At 53.3% G+C, this 21,970-nt stretch overlaps 7 protein-coding genes across 8 annotated transcripts; 3 read left to right on the top strand and 4 right to left on the bottom strand.

Annotated features, from left to right (window-relative positions):
* Positions 1-1,630: 1,630 nt before the first annotated feature.
* On the top strand, positions 1,631-4,614 carry PV07_04377 (uncharacterized protein). The gene is made up of 4 exons (XM_016391177.1): positions 1,631-1,795; positions 2,161-2,368; positions 2,676-2,900; positions 2,968-4,614. Exons 1-4 carry the CDS (start codon positions 1,786-1,788, stop codon positions 4,454-4,456), a joined length of 1,932 nt encoding a protein of 643 aa, XP_016253079.1. The 5' UTR covers positions 1,631-1,785; the 3' UTR covers positions 4,457-4,614.
* Positions 4,615-7,332: 2,718 nt separating this feature from the next.
* PV07_04376 (glycine cleavage system T protein) lies at positions 7,333-9,660 on the bottom strand. The gene has a single exon (XM_016391176.1). It carries the CDS (start codon positions 9,375-9,377, stop codon positions 7,845-7,847), a length of 1,533 nt encoding a protein of 510 aa, XP_016253078.1. The 5' UTR covers positions 9,378-9,660; the 3' UTR covers positions 7,333-7,844.
* Positions 9,661-10,410: 750 nt separating this feature from the next.
* On the bottom strand, positions 10,411-12,280 carry PV07_04375. 2 transcript variants are annotated; one of them, XM_016391175.1, is made up of 3 exons: positions 11,933-12,280; positions 11,526-11,712; positions 10,411-11,282 (listed from the first exon to the last, which is right to left on the bottom strand). In XM_016391175.1, exons 1-3 carry the CDS (start codon positions 12,017-12,019, stop codon positions 10,930-10,932), a joined length of 627 nt encoding a protein of 208 aa, XP_016253077.1. In that variant the 5' UTR covers positions 12,020-12,280; the 3' UTR covers positions 10,411-10,929. The 2 variants fall into 2 exon arrangements, with proteins under 2 accessions (XP_016253077.1, XP_016253076.1); XM_016391174.1 differs by having other exon boundaries at positions 10,411-11,712.
* A 30-nt stretch (positions 12,281-12,310) lies between these two features.
* Positions 12,311-15,292, bottom strand: PV07_04374 (uncharacterized protein). The gene is made up of 4 exons (XM_016391173.1): positions 15,054-15,292; positions 14,616-14,800; positions 14,491-14,566; positions 12,311-14,440 (listed from the first exon to the last, which is right to left on the bottom strand). Exons 1-4 carry the CDS (start codon positions 15,090-15,092, stop codon positions 12,638-12,640), a joined length of 2,103 nt encoding a protein of 700 aa, XP_016253075.1. The 5' UTR covers positions 15,093-15,292; the 3' UTR covers positions 12,311-12,637.
* Positions 15,293-15,469: 177 nt separating this feature from the next.
* On the top strand, positions 15,470-16,143 carry PV07_04373 (uncharacterized protein; the record flags this gene model as incomplete). The annotated part of the gene is made up of 3 exons (XM_016391172.1): positions 15,470-15,613; positions 15,668-15,843; positions 15,897-16,143. 3 exons carry the CDS (start codon positions 15,470-15,472, stop codon positions 16,141-16,143), a joined length of 567 nt encoding a protein of 188 aa, XP_016253074.1.
* On the bottom strand, positions 15,949-17,634 carry PV07_04372 (uncharacterized protein). The gene is made up of 2 exons (XM_016391171.1): positions 16,813-17,634; positions 15,949-16,750 (listed from the first exon to the last, which is right to left on the bottom strand). Exons 1-2 carry the CDS (start codon positions 17,335-17,337, stop codon positions 16,529-16,531), a joined length of 747 nt encoding a protein of 248 aa, XP_016253073.1. The 5' UTR covers positions 17,338-17,634; the 3' UTR covers positions 15,949-16,528.
* A 259-nt stretch (positions 17,635-17,893) lies between these two features.
* On the top strand, positions 17,894-21,574 carry PV07_04371 (uncharacterized protein; the record flags this gene model as incomplete). The annotated part of the gene is made up of 3 exons (XM_016391170.1): positions 17,894-19,571; positions 19,619-19,720; positions 19,767-21,574. The coding sequence occupies 3 exons, from the start codon at positions 17,894-17,896 to the stop codon at positions 21,572-21,574; spliced, it is 3,588 nt and encodes a 1,195-aa protein (XP_016253072.1).
* Between the last annotated feature and the right edge of the window lie 396 nt (positions 21,575-21,970).

Genomic DNA, 21,970 nt, shown 5'->3' with positions numbered 1-21,970 from the left:
TCAAGGCGGCCGACGATCAGTCCATCGACAGTCGGCTTCCCGCACTCGATTTTCTCTATGGCTCAGACATCAGCCTTTGATGTCAAAATCAGCAACACTCGGTCCGTTTGAGCAATGAATCCCCTCCTGGAGCCACTTGACCGGCTCATCTTCGCTTCATCTGAGGCACCGAGTACGCAGCGCCGCCACATGACTTGCCTGCCTCCCATCAAGTAACTGGCAAAACAAAGAATGTCCACGGTGGGTCGATGGGCAGGGGCGTCATTGCCCGCTCAATACCTAACAGCCAGGCGTTCTCCAGCCACGTGCCAAAGAAATCGCTGCATTCATGGCCTCTGTGCCAACAGCATGCTCTCGAAGGCGGGCCTCAGCTGAAACCCTCTCTGCAAGGCCTGCGCTTGAATGCATTCTTTGTTCTGCATCTCGTTTGGACCCGATTCGATTCTTCCAAATATTCCTTTATTTCGCCCTTCAAGGTAAAGATTCGGTGGCCAAGCCAATGTTGTGGCGATTTTTAGGCTGGTGTTGGGGCTGCTGAAGAAGGCCGCCTGCAGCACGGTCGGGCGGTCTCAAGGCTCAAAGGTCATGCCCTGAGTGGTCATTGGCCTGTCGAATATGCAGCCTTCCTTCGAATGGTCCTTGCCAACAACGTCTGGTCGATCCCGTATCCTCACCGAATACTGGTAGTCAAAGTGTCAGATCCCATTGCTGCGCCGATGGCTGAGCTAGTCATTTCTACATCCGACGAAGACACTCCAACACAATCCCAGCCTGCCCAACCGGGCCAGGAATTGGTCTGAGGCTTGTGTGGAACCCCCTAATCTTGGTGTTGGCTGCTGGGCTGCGCACTCATTTGAAGACTGTTCAATCCGTTCAATTGTCCAAAGCCTCTCCTTCCTATCAGTAAGGCTCTGATGTCTCTTGCTTTGAACTACTTTTATTTCAACCACCATATTGTCCGCCTTTTCCTCCCATCAAGAATCCCTTTCATCGCATATCCGTCTTAGGACCAGTGCTTTTGCTCGCTGCGGACATCCAGGCGTTGAGCATCATTGTCTATGAGTTCTCGTCGACCAGAGTGCGCTCATCACAACTGCTCGGAAGGGGGCGCGTTTTGAGCAGTCTGGGTTCAATGCTGCTTGAGCAGGACGTTGTCGATTGTACAGACACGAAAACTCTTTTTGTATAGCAGGGAAAGGGCAGGAAATTCCTTGAGTCGGCGGTACATGCAGGGCGAGAACTGGAAAGTTAAAAAGTAAGTCGAACTTGATCAACAATGCACTCGCAGGAGTCGCTGACCAATAACAGGACAATTGCGCAAGTCACTGCTGCGGCGACGTGTCTCACTTCGACTAGGTACGATTGCAGAACTTGGTCTCTCTGTTATTGCGGATACTGGAGCTTGACACGAGCAAAAAGATGCCGCGCCCCATGAGAAATGAAAGCACACTCGTCGCTGACTTTTCAGCAGTCCCGCCAGTCTCGAGGGACGCTGTGGACTCCATACACATATTGGCAATCTTCCCGCTATTGGCAGGTCGCTGCGTCCTGCATGCGCCTTGGATCATTAGGGCCTAGCAGAGCAAATCCACCCAGTTCCCGGGCTATTCAATCACCGTTCAAGGAGGAGAGCTAGCGGACGGCTGAGCACACACCGACCCAAGGCCTGCCGAAAGAGACCAGCCTCTTACCCACCTCGAGCCTCCACGAACTGAACAAACTCTAAATCCCCCTGTGCTGATTCAGCCTTGTCGCGCAAGCAGTGCTGTGTCGGGCAGGACAGCCATGGATCCCAGTACGTATTTACGGCAAATTGTGTATATCTTGTCTGCTTTGTTGGGGGTCAAGCTCGACGAAATCATGCTGCGGCTCGGCAATCTGGCATTGATATGCTGTGTGCAGTCGGAGATGCCAATGTGGTGGCCGCCCTGACCTCGTTTCGCACAATTGCCACCTACGCTCACCCGACCAGGATGCCCCGCTCCGTGCTACTCTGCTTGCCAGTTTGGTACTCAATGGGTAATTGTGCACGATGAAAGGCCCCTCAGCCCAGCCGAGTTGCATGAGAACTTGTGCCAGGATTCCTTTTCTTTTATCAAATCCCCATCCTCGAGTTGCCTCCTCCGCCTACTGGCCGCTACTGACCTTGCTTGCTTGCAGCTTTGCTTCAATCTTCTCCGTTCGATTTTGCAGAATCCAAATACCTCGGGCAGCAGCGTACCTTCTCAAATTCGTCCTATTCTACCAATGACTTTACGTTTCCAAGCCGAAGGCCTCAGAGCAGCCTGACGAGTGGTACGGCAGGGGTGGCGCTGCCAGCAAATCCCAGTCTCGACTTCAATGGGAGCTCGCTTCTGAACGAAACACCGTGAGTATCCGACTTCCAGCTTTTCCCCGCCAGTTCATGTGTCTTTGAAATACCCAATGGTTGCCCCAGGCCGACTATTTGGTCGGCATGCAAGTCTAGAGCCTTGAAGGTTGGGCACCGGTGCCAGTTTTCATCCACTCTCTGGTGTCAATGAGAGGCTGTAAGAGGTAGCTGATGATCTTTGGTTGTTTTGAGAACTCCCTCGTCCCATGACTCAATAGTCGCACCTCCTAGGTGTGACATATAACCGTGATCTGGACGCTCTACCAGTTCTGTCTTACTGACCCCTTCATCGTGGTCTTTGCAGGTATCACCAGAGCTCACAATTGCTGCTGAGCCCACCTGATTCCACCACTGGGTCAGCAAGCGCGGGGGGCAATCCTACAGCCTCTGCCAACACCTTCACGACTCTCCCCAAGCCGTTTCCTAGCAATGCATGCGCACCAGACCATTTCTCGACCGCACCTCCTTCAGTTCTCTCGTCTAACTGGCCTGGATCTTCAATGACGCTCATGGAACGTCAACAGCGAGTGTGAGTCTCGTCTCCCCCAAGAATTCAATCGTCAGCCTTGTGACAGGTGCTCACTTCTGTCGTACAGTCCTCCTTTGTCACCTCCCCATTCGTACAATTCGGCAAACGGCATCGGGTCAACCTTCAGGAGCATGGGAGAGAGAATACCACAGTATTCGAGCACTCTCCACACCCAAATAAGTCAAGGCCCGTTTCCAGGAGGAATAAGGTATCAATCAAATCCCTATCCTGCTCGCAGCAGTCCGGCGTTTCCTTTCCCCGTCCAAGAGGGTTCATACCCAGGCCACAATATGTCAACGCACTGCCCGGAAAATCAGAACACTACGCGGCAAGATGGACCTCCCTTTCACGAAACCACGGTACTACATCCGGTCTTGACGCTCCGCAATCAACGTTTATTGCCAGAAATTATGGCTTCCATACAGAAAGGGTTCTTCCAGGTGGACAGAAAATGGACTTGCTACCGCCGAAACTACTTTGCCGTACAGTGTTCTTTCGGATTTCGCAATGGCATCGTGGATGGGCCATTCTATCTCAACAGGAATGGCTCTGAAGAGTTGATCCATCAGTTTGCTGTGTCAATTACTGCAAAGACCGCCATGACCAGCAATGGTGAAAGTGAAGCTCGCGGTCTGGTTCAGCATACCCCTAAACGGGACAAGGCAACAGAATCAGTCCCTGGCCGCCATCCGATTGCGCCGTCCCCCAACCATGCTGTTGGTCCCAACGGCACATACCCGAGTGCCGGGCATGTTTATGGGGGGCCAAACCATCTCCATCCAGGTATCATGGGCCCCTTTTCAGGTTTCGAAAACCCCGGCACCAACTCGATTCCGACTTCACATACATTTGAGAGAATCCAGTTCCAGAAAGCCACCGCCAACAACGGCAAACGGCGTGCGCAGCAGCAATATTTTTTGGTGGTGGTTGAGCTTTCTGCAAATATTGGAAGGCAGAGTGACGAAAACTGGGTCGTGATAGCGACCAAGGAATCTGACCCTATGGTGGTGCGTGGCCGATCGCCCGGCCATTACAAGGACAATGGACGGCGAGATAGCCAGGCTAGCATGGATCCCGACCGCGGAACAGGGCATGGAAGCGATGGGCATGCCGGTCCACTTTCATCAGGCAGCTACGGGCACACTCATACTTCAATGGATTGGATGGGAAGTCATCGACAGGGAGGCCATTTCGGAGGCTCCAGCTACCGCCATGCCCCTGCTTCTCGCTATTCTCCGGCAAGCCTAGTCTCCTCGAGCACCCTGGCTGGGACTCCAACAGAGGTTGAAGTCAGCCTCTGTGATTCCCGCACGGCAAAGTCCTCTTGCACCGTGTCGTCGGACCGATCTGCCCTAACACCACTGTCAGAAGGCAGTGACGATATTATGTTCAGCAGCCTTGACCGCGAGGGCACAGGTCGCAAGAGGCCATTCGAGGATGACGGAGAGGGGGAGCATATGCGCTTCCCATTACCGGGGCCATTCACGGACAGCATGACATCGCTCGTCGACTTCTCGGCCACACCGTACTCGAAGCTTTTATGCGCTTCATCATGACCCACTTCTGGCGAGTGGATAAGTGCGCCGCAGCTGGATCTAGCATACATTGAAGGTCCCACTAAGCAGTCTTTCGTTGAGACATTGGCCTTTGTCCAATTCGAGTCATTTCTTATTTCAATGTTTTCTGGAGTCATGTTTTACGACGGTGAAAGGACAATGCACCAAGTGGCACAGGGCCAGACTTGCACAGGATCTAAAGATACCCCGGGTTCAATTCAGACAGGGCATGGCGCATGGATAGGTTACAAAGAACGGAATCAAGAACGTGGATGACGGGGATCCCCCTCTTTGACGGCCACTCAGGAAGCATGGTGCATGACAGACAGGGGACAGGCGTGGGCCAGGCTCGGGGATATACAGGAGGAGCTGCATAACTGGTTATTCACGAGGTCATTTAACGGGGAATATCATCGAGGGACAATGCATTGGGAAAAATGGTACACGCAGACGTAGATGGATGGGCTCAGCACGACGTGATGATACGATAACGGCATATAGTCATAGTTTCATGATTCAAATGTACGGATTCTACCTTGCACAAGCTCAGACCTTTGTCAATTTCATGGAAATTGGGGACTAGAGCTGGTGGCGGGAAGCAGAGCCGAGGGAACATGCGTTACACTCGCGAGATGAAAAGGTCGTAGTTGTGGGGGGGGGGGGGAACAAAGGCTTTGCATGCATGAGTAGATTTCAAGGTTGGCATCAAGATATGGGGAAAATGAGCTTGGGAGCCACAAAGCCGACTAGGCCATGAGCATGGAGCCGATGAATTTTCACTTCCACCTCTCCAAGCCCGTCGTTCTCTCGGTTACTCTTCCCTCAGCCCCTTCAAGAGGGTCGCCAGAATCCACCTCAATACGAGTGCCTATCTAGCTGGCAACAGAGTTTTGCTTGTCCTTATCCTGCCTTACACTACTACACTCACTGCAGCCACCGGGCCACCTGACTCCTCTTCCCTGCCATTCACGACGCTGGAGTTGGCGAGAGTTGTCTGGTTTCCAAAAGTGCGCGCTGAAGGTGGTCATCCCGGAGGTGGCATGACCCCAGGCGATCCTCTCAGACCCCATTGTGATATTGAGAGCTCGGGCTCCGCTCCCAGTTTGGCCCTGCCTCATTCGCGAACGAGCCGCCATTCGAACCCTAGCCGATGCTTGCCTTCGACCAGGGGCTGCCTCTGCCACTCGAGCTGGCTCTACGAAATGATTGCTCGCCTGTTTCCAGCCCAACAGCCACCTCCATCATCGGGAGGACTTTGAGAGCGAGAAGCGAAATATTCAAGTCAATCCGTACGGATCGGACCCCGCCTCGTCGGGTGTTAACGGCGGTGAAAGAGCAAATAAAAAGAAATTCACACCTTACAGAGCGGCTGGATCTCACTATTTGGCCTGCGCCTCATGTCCACCATCCTTATCCTGGAAGTACACCCAGAGGTACTCCAGAAAGAGCTGGGTCATCTGCCCCTGGGACAGAGCAAGCAAAGCAAGGATGATACCAGAGGATCCAGCTGAAAGTGATGCCAAGCACGGCAAAAGGAAGCTGCAGAGTGCAGCAAGCCTGTCTCCTGGGCTCCTCGTACCATACCAAGCGACTGTTAGGTGACTAGGTCATTGTGGGGACCTAGGGACACCTTTGCGACTGTATTTTGGGCTCTCAGATGATCGACAGACTCAGCAAACATCCTCGCGTGGGAGCTGACTCTGGAGTTTCCCGCCCAGGAAGCTGGTTCTGAGCCTTCTAGTGTGCTCTCCTCTGGCAAAGTGACTTCGGCAATTGTCCTCGCCCTGTGTCCTAAAAAAACAATAAGCCAGATGAGGAAATTCGCGAGCATCTCAGACACACGAGACGCAACCATCATTGACTATCTCTCTCAATCTGTTAACGCTCGTTTGATGGTGTATGATCGCCATTGGAGGAACCATAAACTGCAAGAATGAATGACATGTCACCGGCAGCGCAACGTAAGGGCAGACCGGATAGCATTTACCGCTGAGGCAAACACTCTCTCGAATCGGTGTGGAAGCCTCTGACCAACCCAAAAATCATGCCACAAGCAAGCCCAGTGGACTAGCTGGACATGTCACTAGTGCTTGTAGCGCAAGTCGCGCATGTATTTCTTGCTTGCCGAAGGTGACGTACAGAGCTCATTGAGAACCCATGTACCTCGCAAGAAACATGCGCAGCTAGCTTGTCAATAGCTACCTTGATAGCTTATCGGATCCATCGAGACAGTCACAAAGGACGAGCTATGGTCTCCGAACACGAAGAACACGCTTTCACAAGACGGGCCAGGGAGGTCCCCGATGGTCTGTGCGTGGCCTGGGCCACAGCCCCCATGGCGATTAAAAGGATTTCACCATTGTCACAAAAGGCGGTTTTTAAATTCCGCCCATCTCTCAGTCAATCGACGATGAGACTGCTCGACCTGTGCAGTAGCAGGCGGATTGGACGGGGCCGGGGCACCGAAATGTCGTCAAAATAGGCAAAAACGCCAGCTACATTGCTAGTCCTTGGGTCCACCACAGCTCCACAAAGCCCATTTGTCTACACTATCCTGAAGCTGCTCACGCCCAGTGGGCTATCACACGCGTGGGAAGCGGGAACCGCACTTTGCCGCCACTGACCGGGCCTCTGCTGTTCCATGTGGGCGACGATGAGCGAGTGCCAAAGTTCAAGATTAGCCCTGAACCTTGGCCTTGGTTTTCGGATCCATCCTTAGCGTCTTTCGTGAAGGCATGCCCTACTCGTGAGCTCAAGGGTCGACAGTCTCCCCTCTGGCGAGAGATCATCCTCTTGCGCGGCGGTACTCCTGAACCTGATCACGAATGCTTAGGCGACCATCCAGGAGCTCCTGCATCCCGAAACCCGAGACACATCGGATGCACGCAAACAGGAAAAGAGCGGCGGTGGCGGCAGGGAACTTTCTTGCATCGATCACTGCGCACACGAAGTCTCGGCCCCAATCACATGGGATACGCTAACTCATGGTGCTGTCAGGCTAGGGATAGTCATACAAGCTAGCAGACATTCGCATGCATATACGAAGAGGGGTAGTCAAACACACCTCTGCGGCCGGGCAAACAAAGAAGCAACCCGCCGCGGAGAAAAACCAGCAAATTCCACTAAAAGCTAAGAGCTAGGTGGTGAGGCCAGAGTTCCGTGCCAGAACACCGCCGCCGCCGTTGCTCCAAAGGATCGGCTACAACCGACGATCAGGGTGTGACAAGATCTACCCATGGAGACGGATCACCAGCCTGTCACATCGCCCATCTTCTCCTGCCTCCATGTTCTTTGCGCAAAACTCGCAATAGCCATCGCCGAGTCCCCTTGACCGCTTTTCCGGCGGAGCTGCAGAGATCGGCCCGCCGTGACCCCAGGCAGACAACCTTCACGAGGGCCGGGTGTAAAACTTGTTCGGCACAAAGGGCATCTTAGCGACCTCCGCTTTCCTCACATTCTTCCGCACCCTAACTCCAACTGGGGTCCCCTTTTTGTGGAATCCATTCTTAATATACCCCATGGCGATGTTCTGTCCGTCCAGGCTCGGGCTGGGAGAACCCGAGGTTATGTGACCAATGACCTGGTCGTTGTTTTCTGGATCGACGATCTCTGCCCCTTCGCGCGCGGCGGGGCCTTTTTCTATGAGCAACCCAACTCGTCGCTCAGGCATTGTCTTTGGCGAAGCGAGTTGTTTGTTGATGATTTGATGCCCATTAAACGCTGGCGTAGGGTTCTCGCCCCGGCGGGATTTACCGACCAACCACCCCAACGCCGCCATTGGCGGCGTGATCTTCTCATTTAAGTCATGCCCGTAGAGACACATTCCAGCCTCCAGGCGGAGGGAGTCGCGCGCCCCGAGCCCCGCCCAGCGGACTTTGGAGCTGTCGGCGGTCAGAGCTTTGGCAATGTTCGTCGCCAGCTCAGTCGCGTCTCCATTCTCAGGAGGAATCGAAATTTCAAAGCCATCCTCTCCAGTATACCCGGTACGGCTGATGAGGAGGGATGGCGTGTTCATCCCGGAGTCAGGTAGGGTCAGTTGCAGCCACCGGCTGGATCCAAAGTATAGCGTGTCCAGCGACGTATCGAGACTCTCGTCTTCCGTGTCGTTGAAGATGAGTGACTGGAGCACGTTGGCGGATTCGGGACCTTGAAGAGCCAGAAGGGCGTGATGGTCAAGTACATGCCAATTGATCTTATCCCCCGATGCCTCTTTTGCCTTGAGAAACTTCGATATGTGCTCGTCGATAAAGGCAATGTCCTTCTCCCGACAGCCCGCGTTCGTCACAAAGTAAAAGCTATCTTTACCGATTCTCGAGATCACCGTGTCATCCACGATGCCTCCCTCCTCATTCAAAAGGCAAGATAGACTCGAGCGGTGCTTTTCTAATTCGCCGATGGCTGACGGGGTGACTGTCATGAGAAACTCCTCGGCGAGTTCCCCGGAGAGTTTGTGCTGCACCATGTGCGAGACGTCGAAGACACTGGCGTGTTCGCGGGTCCAGAGGTGGGAGTCCTTGTGGGAGAGGTCTGGGTATGTGACTGGCATGGCAAATGCGGCGTAGGGCACCATTTTTGCCCCGAGCGAAACGTGGAGGTTGTACAGGGGCGTGTGCTTGAGTTCTGCTTCCGGCTCCGGTTTCGACGATGCATGGCGACGTTGTTGATGTGATAGGGCCGACGGTGGGAATGTTGGTTTGGGTTGAGGTATAGGGATCGGTATTGGGATCAACTCGGGAGCATAGCGACGGACGGGATGCCGTGGTGAGGATGACGAAGACGACGACGACGACGATGACGATGATGATGTGACCAAGAAGCTCAGTTCGCGCCTTGCTCGGAGAGATGGCGCTTTGTTCGTCTGCGCGAGGGCGGCCGCCAGCACGGGCTTCAGTCCTCGATGAGAAGACGACATCTTCATCATTGCGGCCACGCTCAGCGCGTGCTTTTCTGTTGCTTATCCCCCGGGAACTCTCAGGCTGGACCCAGCTTGGGATGATGCTCCTTTTGATGAAGCAACAAGCTCTGGTTTCTCAATGATGCTATCCCCGCCCCGTTCAATTCATGGTAGACGGACAGACTCCCAAGTCCTCTACAACGTGCGTTGCCTTTACACTAGGGAAACCCCTTTAATAATATTGAGGTGCTTCTCATATAAAAAAAAAAGAGATAAGGTTGCTCTAGGTGGCAGGAAAGGCGGGCGTTCGGAAACTTGGGCGGAGCGGAGAAAGTGTCGAGGTTTCAGTTTGGCAGCATCGCGCAAGAGGGTCACTCTTCCCCAGTTTGGGACTAGTCTCTCTTGGCAATATTTTCCTCGGCCTGAGAACTCCATAAAATTCATTCTTGCTGCAGACTCTCTCTTCTTCTTCTCCCTTCTGGTGTCCATCAGTCTCCGCGTTCGAAGAATCGCATTCAAAGCTCACGCACAGCAGAAGTCTCTCCAGATATCTGCAGACCCGAAATGCCCAAGGCAACAAGGGCAAAGCTTTGGGAGAAAGTCCCCGGACCACCCTACCTCTCTCTCTTCGTGAGAGAGAGAACGTCAGGACCTGCCGAGAGGCAACCGCCATAAAAGCAACCTTTCACTGCGGTTTCTTTTTTCCGCCTCCCACTCTTCTCCGAGTCATCCCTCCTCTTCGAGATCCGACCTCACTATCGGCTGCATTCTCCTCTGAGTCCCCGTTGTCCTTGCGTCTCGAAGTGGAATGAATGAGGGAAGAGTTTTGTCGAGGGGATGGATGAAGATATGAGTCCGTCGCCGTGAAGACAAGCTTCTTCTTTTTCTGAAGCGGAGAGGCCTTGGATTTTTGGGGTTTCACGAAGGGAAGAGATGGCGAGGGTCTATACCATTGGGAGATCTATGGGGCAGTCTGGATACTTGGGGAGCTCAAAGAGTGATTTTTGGAGGTTGCGCAATTCGTCATATGTCGAAAGTTATGCGATTGCTCTTCCACCACCCATTTCCGTCCCTGCGGCGGTTGGGCCACGGAGAGTAACTCGATGGGGCTTATTCTTGAGGCGCGGAGCAACACCACTACTTTTTCTTCTTTTGAGTCTGTAGCTTATGGAAAGCAGCGACTATCGTCCACGATGGCGCAGATGTCCTGTCGAACGGACCGGACTCTTCCTTTGGTGTGTTCGCGAGGCGTTTCATGAACAAGCACCCTGCGCATGTGAGAAAGCAGCACCACAGGGGGATCCTTGTGAAAAGGCGATGAAGAGGAGCGCTGGCTGCGGCGAGTGGTTTCAAATGATGAACTCTCAATCACAATAGAGTCAAGCACTTAGGCCTCCACGACTCCAAGCGAGCTTGGGTTTGGCCAGTGACGCGAACATGGTTGAATATACTCTGATGGAACCACGCCGAAGCCCCTCAAAGTATCCTTGAGCCTTTGATTTGGGAGGGCATAGGTCTTTTCCCAAACTCTTAACCACCTCATCTATTCGAGGTATTGGAAGTCATAATGTTCACGTTTTCACGTTCGCACCTCTTGTTTTCTTCTACCGTCTACCTTTTCCTTCCCCTGTTGTTGCCCGCCTCGCACCTGCTGCTGCACGCTCTGGATCAGGTAGACCATGACGTCCCACACGAGCGCGATGACGGTCGCGCAAGCCGTGCTCCAGACGTTGATGCTCACGCCGCCGTACGGGCACCGCGGGAAGCCGAGCAGCCACTCGATGTACCAGGGGAACCAGCCGCGCGGGTACGTAAAGACCGGGGTCTTTGCGTGCCAGAACTGCAGCGCGAGTCTCAGGCCGCTGGTGCACGTCCACCGGATCGCCGTGGCTTTGGTGTCGAAGGAGGCGCGGGAGGAGGAAACCGCGGCGGCTGCAAGACAAAGATAGATATCGTCTGTTAGTTGGGGGCTGTGACGGAGAGAAAATAAAATGCAGTGGTGTTTGCTTTTTTGTCTCTTGCCCCCGTTTCTGCCTTGCCAGCAAAGAGTAGCGTGAAAAGTAGAAATCCATGTCACCAGTACGAAACACTCTTTTTCTCTCTTGCCTTTCTCGACCTCCTCCCGGTTGCAACCCCTCGCTTCCTGGTGTGAGAGGGGGTAAATGAACAACTCACCTTTCTTGTCATGCTCGTCCATGGCCTTGTCATGCTGTCTCCTCAACTTGGCCCACTTGGAAAACTCGTCCTGCGCGCTGACCGCGTTCATCTCCCGCTTCAGTCTCAGCACCTCGCGGCGCAGGCGCATCTGTTCTTGAATGTCCGTGGACGATTGTAGCGGGAGGCGGCAGTAGATTTGCCATAGCTATTTAAGACCCAGAGTCTGTCAGCCAAAACCGCCAGAAAGTATCGTTTTTTTTTAGGGGTTTTCTCCCCCCTCCCTTTCTTGGAATCTTCTTTCTTGTGCTTTTTGGCTTCCTTCTTGAAAGGCGCCTGAAGAGTGATATAGCAACCATCCGGAAGAGGAGGTTGGAAAAGGGGGGGGGGGACAGCAAGATGACGAGAAGAGCGGGACTCGAACGTACTAGGTCGTTGATGGGTTTGGAACCGATCGTCAGGACGAGGTGGCAGACCAGTTGGATTAGGAAGACCGTGACGAGGAGGGAGACCATGGTGGGCAGGGCACGCAGCAGTTTCGGTTCGCTGTCACTTTGCGATCATGAGGTGGGTGGAGGAGGTCACTCTCTCTGCGCGCACGAGAAGGAGGACCTGGATACGCGGTTCCGCAACGGATCTGGAAGTTCGAATCTTCGGTGTGCTGTACCGTCGTACCGCTGTATGCAGTGTGCTGTCCACTTGATCGTTGTTTCGCGCGGGATCCTCTCAATTTCGATGTGGAGTGAATGTTAATGGCCAGAACCCCGAAAAAAAAAAAGAGGTTCTTGGAGAACAGCGAATCAGTCATGACGTCGGCTTGGAGTCGCCGGGGCGCGAATACCGCTGCGCGATCCCCTGAAACACGTCTTCTCTACAGCTCGAACTAGCTATACAACAAAGTACAGGGCCTGATAGGTTCCTGTCGAGGAGAGTCAAGGGTCACACGTCTGCCGTGTTATTTCACCTCTCCAGACGCAGCGGACCATTTTGGTATCGACCGAAAGAATGAGATTCCACTACCACATGCGCATTAGGGGAGCCTGCGTTTACAACCGTCCTGTTTGTCGCGCCAAGTAAACAACCATCGCTTATGCGCCATGCACACTCTCTTCGACTTCCTCCTCCCTGTAATGCTAGTACAGGAGATCTCCGTTGTTGGCGACACTCGTTTGCGGATGGAAGCTGTGCTGTGGGGCGCTCTGGCTGACGATATATGGGTTTCCTACTCCTCCGCCAGTCGGACTGGTCAGGATATCACCCCCACTGTTGTCACTCAAGCTCAGATTCTTGAAATATTCGTCGGCGGCTTCAATCGCAGCTTGATGATTGGGCACGGCTGTGCCGCCTGGAGTTGTGACGGTGGTGTTCAATGAAAGGGGATTCGCAAGATCCAGACCGGTCAGCGAGCGGGTCAGGTCTTCTCTCTTCCTTTGCAGCGCGGGGGAATCCTGAAGCCGACGTGTCCGTGCAGACCGGAAGACTTGCTGTACTGGTTTCAGATAAATGGTGGCGAGGGTCCCGATCCCCAAGCAGAGCTCTTCCAGAGTTATTGGGTCCAGCTTCTCGCTTTCGGCTGTAATGGGTGGTTTCATTCCCATGACGACTTTCTTTGCCGTCACTGGGTCGGTAGACAACAGGCGCCAGTACATGTACCCTCGGTCGCGAAGATCCGGATCGTCAGACTCCTCCGTGCACCATTTGAGCACTTGCGGAACAATGGACGAGCCTTTTGTGGGCCGGTGGAGGAAGAGTTTCACTGTTGCAGTAAGTAATGCTAATTGAACCTCTATAGGCTCCTCGTGGAAAGTTGAGAGGTAGTCTTGCAGTAGTGAATCGGCATTATCGATTCGGTCAGCGTACTCTCCGATGATCCAAATGATGGCAGCCTTTGCCTCTGGCTCATCCAATTCATCAATCTGACCGATCACGGTGGAGATGACAGATTCGTATTGGTTGGGGTACTTGCGGAAAATATTCTTGATGACCACTGTTGCTTCTTGGACGATGTACGGAATTTTGGCGTTGACAAGCTCCAGGAGTGCATCGATACACTGCCGCGCCGCCGGCTCAATCTTGATTGCAAGTTTTCCGATTGCTCGAACGGCTTTGCGCACAAACTGGACATCAATCTCGGTAGCATACTCCCTCAACTCGTTGAGAACCACAGAGATGTTGCTCTTATTGGCCAGCATGAATATCAACTCCAGTTTCGTGACCTTAACATATATCGGATCGTTGTACTTGCAGAAAAACACGCGGATGTCATTTTGCAGGACCTCAGGTCTTTGTTGCAGGATGAGTATGGCATTTCTCAGGGCGAGATACTGGATCTCCGGTGGTTTAGAGAGGAGGGTGATGAGTGGGGGGGATAATTTGCGGGCAAGTTCGTCGACTTTCTTCTGGTCGGAGATGTAGTTCATCAGGTACATAATCACTCGGATGCACGTAAGCACCACGGCAGAGTTTGAGTGCGAAAGCCGAGATGATATTCGTTCTGCCAGTAAGAGAGCTTCACCAGATTCGTGTGGGACGTAGGATACCAGTGCTTCCAAGATGTAGGTCTGAGACCATTCATTGCAGTCGGGTAAGATCGAAATGATTTTGGAGGCGCTTGCATAGTCGATTGTCAACTTGATATTTTCGCTCCTCTCCCAGATATCCTGCAGGGCAGAAAGTGCACTTGCAACGACAGTAGGGTTGTCGTCCTTCAGCATTCTATTGAGTCTATCAATTAGGTCTGATCCCTCGACCAGCCGTTTGTCGTGGTCATAGATTTTGGCGACGGTGATGGCGGCTGTTTTCCGGACATAGGGATCTTGGTCAACCATTAATTTTTTCAGTGGGGCGATCGTGCCTTCAACGAATTCTCGAACGTGGACGTATGATATAGTGCGTAAGGCAAGTGCTCGAATCAAGGGGTTCGAGTCCAGGAGATCCTAAATGCTTTTGAATAAGAAGTCCAGCAACGCAGCTGGGCCATGCTCACCTCTTCCAGCACCGGCAACGCTCGCAAAGCAATATCCGGTTTCATTCGAGCATAATGCTGAAGGTACAAGAAACACCTGTATGTGATTTAGCAGGCAGGACAGCCGTGAAAGCACATTGACAAACATCTTCTTGATCTCGAGGACCGGGATATCCATGCAAGCCACGATATCTGGAAACAGTGCAACCATGTCGTTGTTACTCATGGTCATATTGGCGACGATCTTCTTCAGTGCATTCTTCTTCGTGGTGTGGTTCTTGTCCTTTTTGCCCGGATTGGTGAGCTCCGCTCGTAGCTCAGCCACTTTGCCCTATTTATATGTATGAGCTCTTAGATCGAAATAAACGGGAAGGGACAATGCAGCAAAAGACATGACCCCGATGTGAATCCCATGGTCTCACATATAAGAAACTCAAGCCACCCTTACTCCAGATACCATGTTGGAGGAAAGTGACATGGAGATCAAAGTCCCTCAATATGGGACCAAGTGAAAGGAGCAGGCACACACACGGACAGAGCCATGTCCTGAAGGACAGCGCAGCATCCTGGAGAAATTTACATACCCTGGCAAAGAGCTTAGAGTCTCCGTGTCCGGAAGACATTCTGACCCTTTCTGTCTGAATTCAGACAACTAGCAGTAGGATTCCCGTATCACCCTAGAGTCGACAATATTGGTGCTGGATTCAGCTGATCGCGGTTCAGGTCATGGCATGATCTTCAGGAGGATGCATCAATAAAGGACAGGTTTCTCGGGAATGTTCTATCTATTGACAATGTCCAAGTGGTAGGTGTCCAATGTAAGTCTTACTGGAGGTCAAGGAGGTGCATGGACGTTGAGGCGTGTCTCCCTAGAGGCGGCCGCTCACGCCAAGGGTTGCGGAGTTTGCATTTTTCCGGCCCCGTCAGTAGTCAACCCAACATCCTTCGTACTTGCAGCGATTCTTTGGACAGTGCTCGTTCGAAAAGATATCGTCCTGCGATGGCGGCCTCAGACAGTATGGTTCCTCCGATGCCGAAATGGGTCGTTGACATGAACAACGGTGTCCCTCCGAAACCAAAGAACGTATCCAGCATCCCAGATCCTCCCGGCTTCTTGGGATCCAGAGCCGTTGTTGGGAAACAGGTACCGCAGGCATCATATACCACTCACAAACTATACTTACTGACGGTCGAACAGAAGTCGCAAGGTCCTGGACGAAAACCCCCGACCCCCGAAGAGACCGAAACGCTCAAACTCAAGAAAGCCTGGGAGGTTGCACTTGGACCCGCGAAGCAACTTCCCATGCAAGCTATCATGGGCTACATGTCTGGCAATTCGCTCCAGATATTCTCCATTATGATGGTCTTTATGCTGTGAGTCTATGATTTATAGCCTGTGGATGTCAATACTAATTGGTGCATTACAGCTTTAAGAATCCTATTCAGGCCATTTCGCAGACCAATACACAATTCGCCAGATTCGAGAGCGCCGGCAATCGTACCCAGATGTTGGGCGTCAAAGCGGTGTATATTCTGATGCAGTGTCTGCTGCTCGGCTTGGGCATCTATAAAGTCAACAGTATGGGACTGTTACCTACAACCAGAAGCGATTGGTTGGCATGGGAATATCAGAGACAACCGCTTGAGAGAGCATATTTTGCATTTGGTCCATAATCTCAAGAAAACAGGATGAGATATCTTGGTGCAGCATCCTGAAGACCACTTGGCTTCCGCCAGACAGCGCAGCCATGACTTTTACGGATATGTTCCTTTCTCGTCTGACCATATCCATCCTTCAGATGCCCTCAAGACTGCTCGAGGTTACGTCGTCCTCGTGTTTTGTTCGCAGCGCCGTTTCGCGGTGCCCCCCACCTGTGGATCCCGGAGCTCCCTCTCTGAGACAAAGAAGCTATGCCTAGGGAAAAGACGGCAAAAGAGCCTGGGAGTTTGATGGTATCTCTTGCGACGTCATCCGCTTGATTAGGATCGATCTTCGCCGCGCGCTGGAAATGGAGTTGAGTATTCGGTGTTTTGTTAGAGGCGACGGCGTCGGGACCGATCATCTCTGCGAGAAGCGGACCTTTCGTGGTTGATGTCCTTCAATGCCATTCTGCGGTTGGTGTCCTTTCAACGTTGGAGCACTCGGTATCGCCTCGCTTGTCCTCTCAACAAGATCAACAGTGTCGTCGTCAGCTTTGACATTCAGCTCCCCACGTTCAAGCGCGAGAGCCTGCATCTTTTCGGCCATTTCTGCGTCAGACGCTTCCGCGAGGGAGAGTTGCTGCAAGCACTTAGCAACGTAGTCTCAGGCACCGGTACAGGTCGATTCAACATTGCACATACCTTGAAAGGGTCGGCAAGACCCTCGGAATCAACTTCATCAAGCAGCCTGATGTCTACAGCCTGACTGGTTCGAAGCCACGCGGGCTCCGTCCCAAGCTGAGCGCGCACAAAAGCAGCTTTCTCTTGACAGGCTGGTGAACACCATCTTTCCAGCTCTGTCCTATCGACGAGTTTGAAGTCCTTGCCGCCCTTCTGATTCCACACTTTCTGACCACCATGCGCGAGCTTCAGATTTGGTCTTGGGCAAAGGGCATAGCCACATCGGTTATCTACGTTTCGCTCGTAGATGAGATCATCCAAATCTGAGGTCTGAAAGAGGCTCAGACAATGTTTGAAGAGGGAAGCATCGGACGGTTGTGGCCTTGCTGGATCGGCGTCGGGTCTGGATGGCAAGTCAAACGCTTCGACTACAAGGTCGGCTATGCGCGCCTGTAATTTCTTTCGCTCCTCGATATCCCTGGCGTGACGTATCGCAGTTGACCGAATGCGATCTTCTTTGTTGCTCTCAGGTTGTTCAGTTGCCATAGCCGGCCATGTTCCGAGTATTATTTGTTGCCAAATGCCAGCCGCAGATGGTAGGTGCACGTGCGAGAGAGTGAGAGCGGGAGAGAGATATGTACTCGATTCTTCTTTGGTGCGTAGCGTGAGACCCGAGACTGAGATGGTTAACAGAGAATGATGGCGGCAAATATCTAGACCGAAGGCACCAAAGGCAAGGCGGCCTGACTAAGTAACAAGGCTAAAGTACTTCGTCAAGTGTTCAAGGAGGTCCGCAGCGACTAGAGCCCCACGTTCAAGTCGGCCACGGCTACACATTCTCTCACAATTTGAACAACGTTCCCTGTCCACCGCACCTGTTCCAGCTTATACCGTCCTTCCATGCCTGCATCCCTCTGTCGCAAGTTCAGGTGATCAAATAATCACTCACCAGGAGGTCTAAATCTGACCTTGGCACCGACCTTCAAGCGAGGTGGCGCAGACGCTGCGTCACCGTGCTGGTCAAGTAAGATCATTGAAAGGTCGACTGTCCGCCCACATCCACCTCATTTCTGGTCTCTGAGGAGCATCTCCTCTAGACAAAATGCCTGCGGTTCCGTTTAAAGTCAAGGCGATCTTTGAATATAGATCAGACGAGCCCGATGATCTTAACTTTGACAATGGCCAGATAATCACAGTTACAGAAGAGGAGGATGCGGATTGGTATACAGGGGAATATGTGGATGCCTCCGGGGAGAAGCTTCAAGGCCTGTTCCCAAGGAATTTTGTCGAGAAATACGAACCGACAGTTCCCTCGCGCCCGGTGCGTGCTCCGAGGCGTGCACAGGTTTCAGAGCCTTCCGAGCGTGTCCCAGAGCCTCCAGCGCCTCAACCACTCCCTCCGCCAGTAGAGACATCCGAAACTGCGCACGAGGAAGAGAAAGGGTCAATAAGGGAAGCAGCGGAAACGGCGAGAGCAGAGCCTGAGGCTCCTCCGCCAGCCCCGAAGCCTCAGCCCGTTGCTCCCACCGCCTCTACCACTGTCCCAACTTCCCCTTCCGCCGCCGCTGCCCGTGCCCCTCCGCCTGTCGCAGAAAAGCCATCTTCTAGTTCTTTCAAAGACAGGATTGCTGCCTTCAACAAACCTGCTGCTGCGCCAATCGCTCCTTTCAACCCCGGGGGTGGTGGACCAAGCAGCGGTTTCATCAGAAAGCCATTTGTGGCACCTCCACCCAGCAGGAATGCATTTGTTCCCCCACCAGCCCGAGAACCTCCCATTCAAAAGCAGTACCGGCGTGAGGACGACGCGAGTGTAAATGGAGCAGAACCCAGAGATCCAGCGGAATATACCGCTACACAACCAGAGCCTGAGGCGGAAGATCAACCGAAGCCCCAATCTCTCAAAGAAAGAATAGCACTTCTGCAAAAGCAACAGCTGGAGCAAGCAGCGCGGAATGCCGAGAAGAAGGAAAAGCCCAAGAAACCGCCCAAGAAGAGGGTCGACACTGCTGAGCCTGGGGAACAGACCCAGCCACCTGAGCCGACTCTGGCGAGGCTAGATTCGAATGAAACTGTAGGCCGCCCATCTGCCGAGGTGGCTGAAGGCGATCACGACACCATGGGTCTTTTGCGCCGCACGACAGGCCTCAGCACGCCACAGCCAGCTTCTCGCGAGCTCGTCAGCGACACGAATGATGCCGATGACTCGGGGGCCGCGGATGACGATGATGTTCAGGAGACATCCACCGAAGAAGAGCGCCCAAAGTCCAAAGGCACAGACATACCAAATCCAGTAGCTGTTCCCAGGAAATCTATAGATGACGACCGAGAGCAACAGGGTGAAGCGGAGGAAGAAGAAGAAGAGGAGGAGGAGGAGGATGAGGAAGATGCAGAGATCCGCCGGAGAAGAGAGCTTAGGGACAGAATGGCTAAAATGAGTGGAGGTATGGGCATGATGGGCATGTTCGGCCCTCCAGGCGGGATTGGACTACCTGGTGCTACAAGAAAGCCAAAATCAGAACCATCTCGACAAGCTTCTGAGAGCCATCCACAGGAAGAGCCTCAAGAACGAGCAGCTCCAGTCCGAATCATGGCCTTGCCAGGAATGTCTCCATCAATCCCCAAGCGGCAAGAGGAGCCTCTGGCTTCGACAGAAAGTGACGAAGACGAGACTGCACGCCCGACACCCCAAGAACCTGGTGTTCACGGAGAAACCGAAGACTACGTCTCGAAACCCTTACAACGTCGTTCGACAGACCGCTCCGCGCCGCCGGTGCCACAAGGTATGTTCCCTTGATCGTAAAGCAAGTTGCCCGCTCACATTCAGCAGACCGCGTCGTTCCTCCTCCACCAGTACGTGACTTTAGGGGTGCTCCTCCACCGCCGCCATCAGGCCCAAGGGCAGCTCCTCCAGTTCCCCAGTCACCTACCTGTACGTAAGAACCTCCTACATCTTGAAGATCTGCTGACTCTCTTAGCTCGGTCCATACCTGCCCCTCCTCCATCATTGCCCCAAGCGTCTTCAGAAACTCCCGGTTATGAGGAAGAGGATGAAATCAACGAATCTCCTGAAGAAGACACTCAGGAAGCACTAGAGACTCCAGCTGGCGCGCCACCCCTTCCTCCGATGCCACCAACTAGGCCACCTGGGCATTCTACCTTGGACACTGCCGAGGCCTCGATGTCTCCAACCACCGACAAACGCGCTTCACGCCCTCCTCCCCCTATTCCCATGAGCCCGACCTCTCCACAGACCAGAGCTCCCCCGCCTCCTCCACCAGGAGCTCCCCCGAGTCGCCGTTCAACAACTGATTCGCGAGGTTTCGGCACTGTGCATTCTCCTAAGCCTGACGTTGACGACGAAGAGGAAGTTACTGAATATGACGGAGATTACGATACGGACATTGCTTCAAGTGCAAAGCACAAAGATGCGCTCAAGGCTCATAATCGCGACTCAAGCCTCGACGAGGGCGCCCTCACGGACGACATGAAATCCCCAAAACACGCTCCCACACGAGCTGCTCCTCCGCTGCCTCCAGTCGGTGTTCCGCGAGACATGCCACCCGCGCCTCCGTCTTTACCAACGCCTAAAAGTAGAAGATCTATGGATGCCCCACGAGCGGCCCCCCCACCCATTCCGCCACCAAAGGTCGGTGATGATGATGAATATGATCCGTATCGATATTCTGCACCTCAACACCCTCCGCCATCTCTTCATACCAAACCACCATATTCTACATCATTGCAGTCGCCAAGGGAGGAGCTCGAGGAAGATGATATGTACAGTGCAATGCCACAACCATCGACTATACCGCCTCCACCCACAGAGAGGCCGGCACCTCCACCACCGCTGCCAGAACCGGCGGAGTATATTGCGCCTCCCACTCTCGCGCCTCCTCCACCGACAGATTCCGCTGAACAGGGTACCGACCTCCGAAGGTCCGGTACTCTTTCCCGCCGTTCAATGGACCACTCTCGAGGAAGCAGTGAACAGGGGTATATCGCTCAAGATATCGACCTCGGAAAGGGCTCAATGTGGTGGACAAAAGACAATACACCACCTCCTTCACTGCAAGGGAGACCTGATATTCTGTTCGAAATGGAGACAGGCTCCTCTAGCAAACGTGGAGGGAGGACCACCATCTCGAAGGATATTTATGTGCTTTACATGGACTATTCCCAGACTACCGTCAATGTGAGCTACGATGCGGCGGACCCAACCCATGTGACACTAGAACAGAACCACGGGCGACCACCCCCTGCACCTCGGCGTGACCAACTGGAAAATGCGTCTGTTCAATATGGCAGTCAGATAGCGAGAGTGGCTAGCGGACTTTCTGGAACAACTGTCGGCGATGGCTCCGCGCGAAGCTTCGTCCTCGAACTCTTAAAGCCCCATCCAACAGCACTCCTACCGGTTGGCACGAGAGCATATGGTGCTCTCGTCTACTCAAACTTGGGCAACGCATCCACACAACAATTCGACGAAATCCGGCCGGGTGACATAGTCACATTCCGCAATGCCAAGTTCTCGGGCCACAAGGGGGGCCTGCACCAAAAATACAGCGTCGATGTAGGGAAACCCGAGCACGTAGCTGTGGTCATCGATTGGGATGGCACCAAGAAGAAAATCCGCGCGTGGGAGCAAGGGAGAGATTTGGAAAAGGGCAAAAAGCCGAAGGTGAGAGAGGAGAGTTTCAAGGTCGGAGACCTGAAGAGCGGAGAGGTCATGGTTTGGAGGGTCATGCCGAGGACTTGGGTGAATTGGGATACTACCAAGTCGTGATTTTGGGATTTTACTAGACGAAACGTGCACTGGTGAAGGGGAAAACTTGCGACAATGATGATGATACCTGGTCGTTCATGTTGTGTGTGCAATGATCCCGGACGCTTGTCATACGGAAAGGAACCTGATCACGATAAAGATAAAAAAATCAATACATCTCTTCCTCTCATGCTGCTTCTCAAAATTGCCTTCCACTCCCTGAAGCCAAGCCGCCCTCGGCCTCTCATGTCGAGCTCTGCGCGTATCCAACACGCCCCGCGGCATTCCTCGCAAGCTGTATCATATCCTCCTATCCTCCTACTTCCTGGTCATTTTCTCCTACCAAGGCTCTTTTACTTCACTACATCAGGCTATCAGGCTGAGGATCCAACTCTCCGACCATCAGCAACGTACGTT

Source organism: Cladophialophora immunda (genome assembly GCF_000835495.1).
Source record: "Cladophialophora immunda strain CBS 83496 unplaced genomic scaffold supercont1.2, whole genome shotgun sequence".
NCBI classification, from domain to species: Eukaryota; Fungi; Ascomycota; class Eurotiomycetes; order Chaetothyriales; family Herpotrichiellaceae; genus Cladophialophora; species Cladophialophora immunda.
Note: the sequence above shows the minus strand (reverse complement) of the source record. Positions and strands in the feature narration are given on the sequence as shown.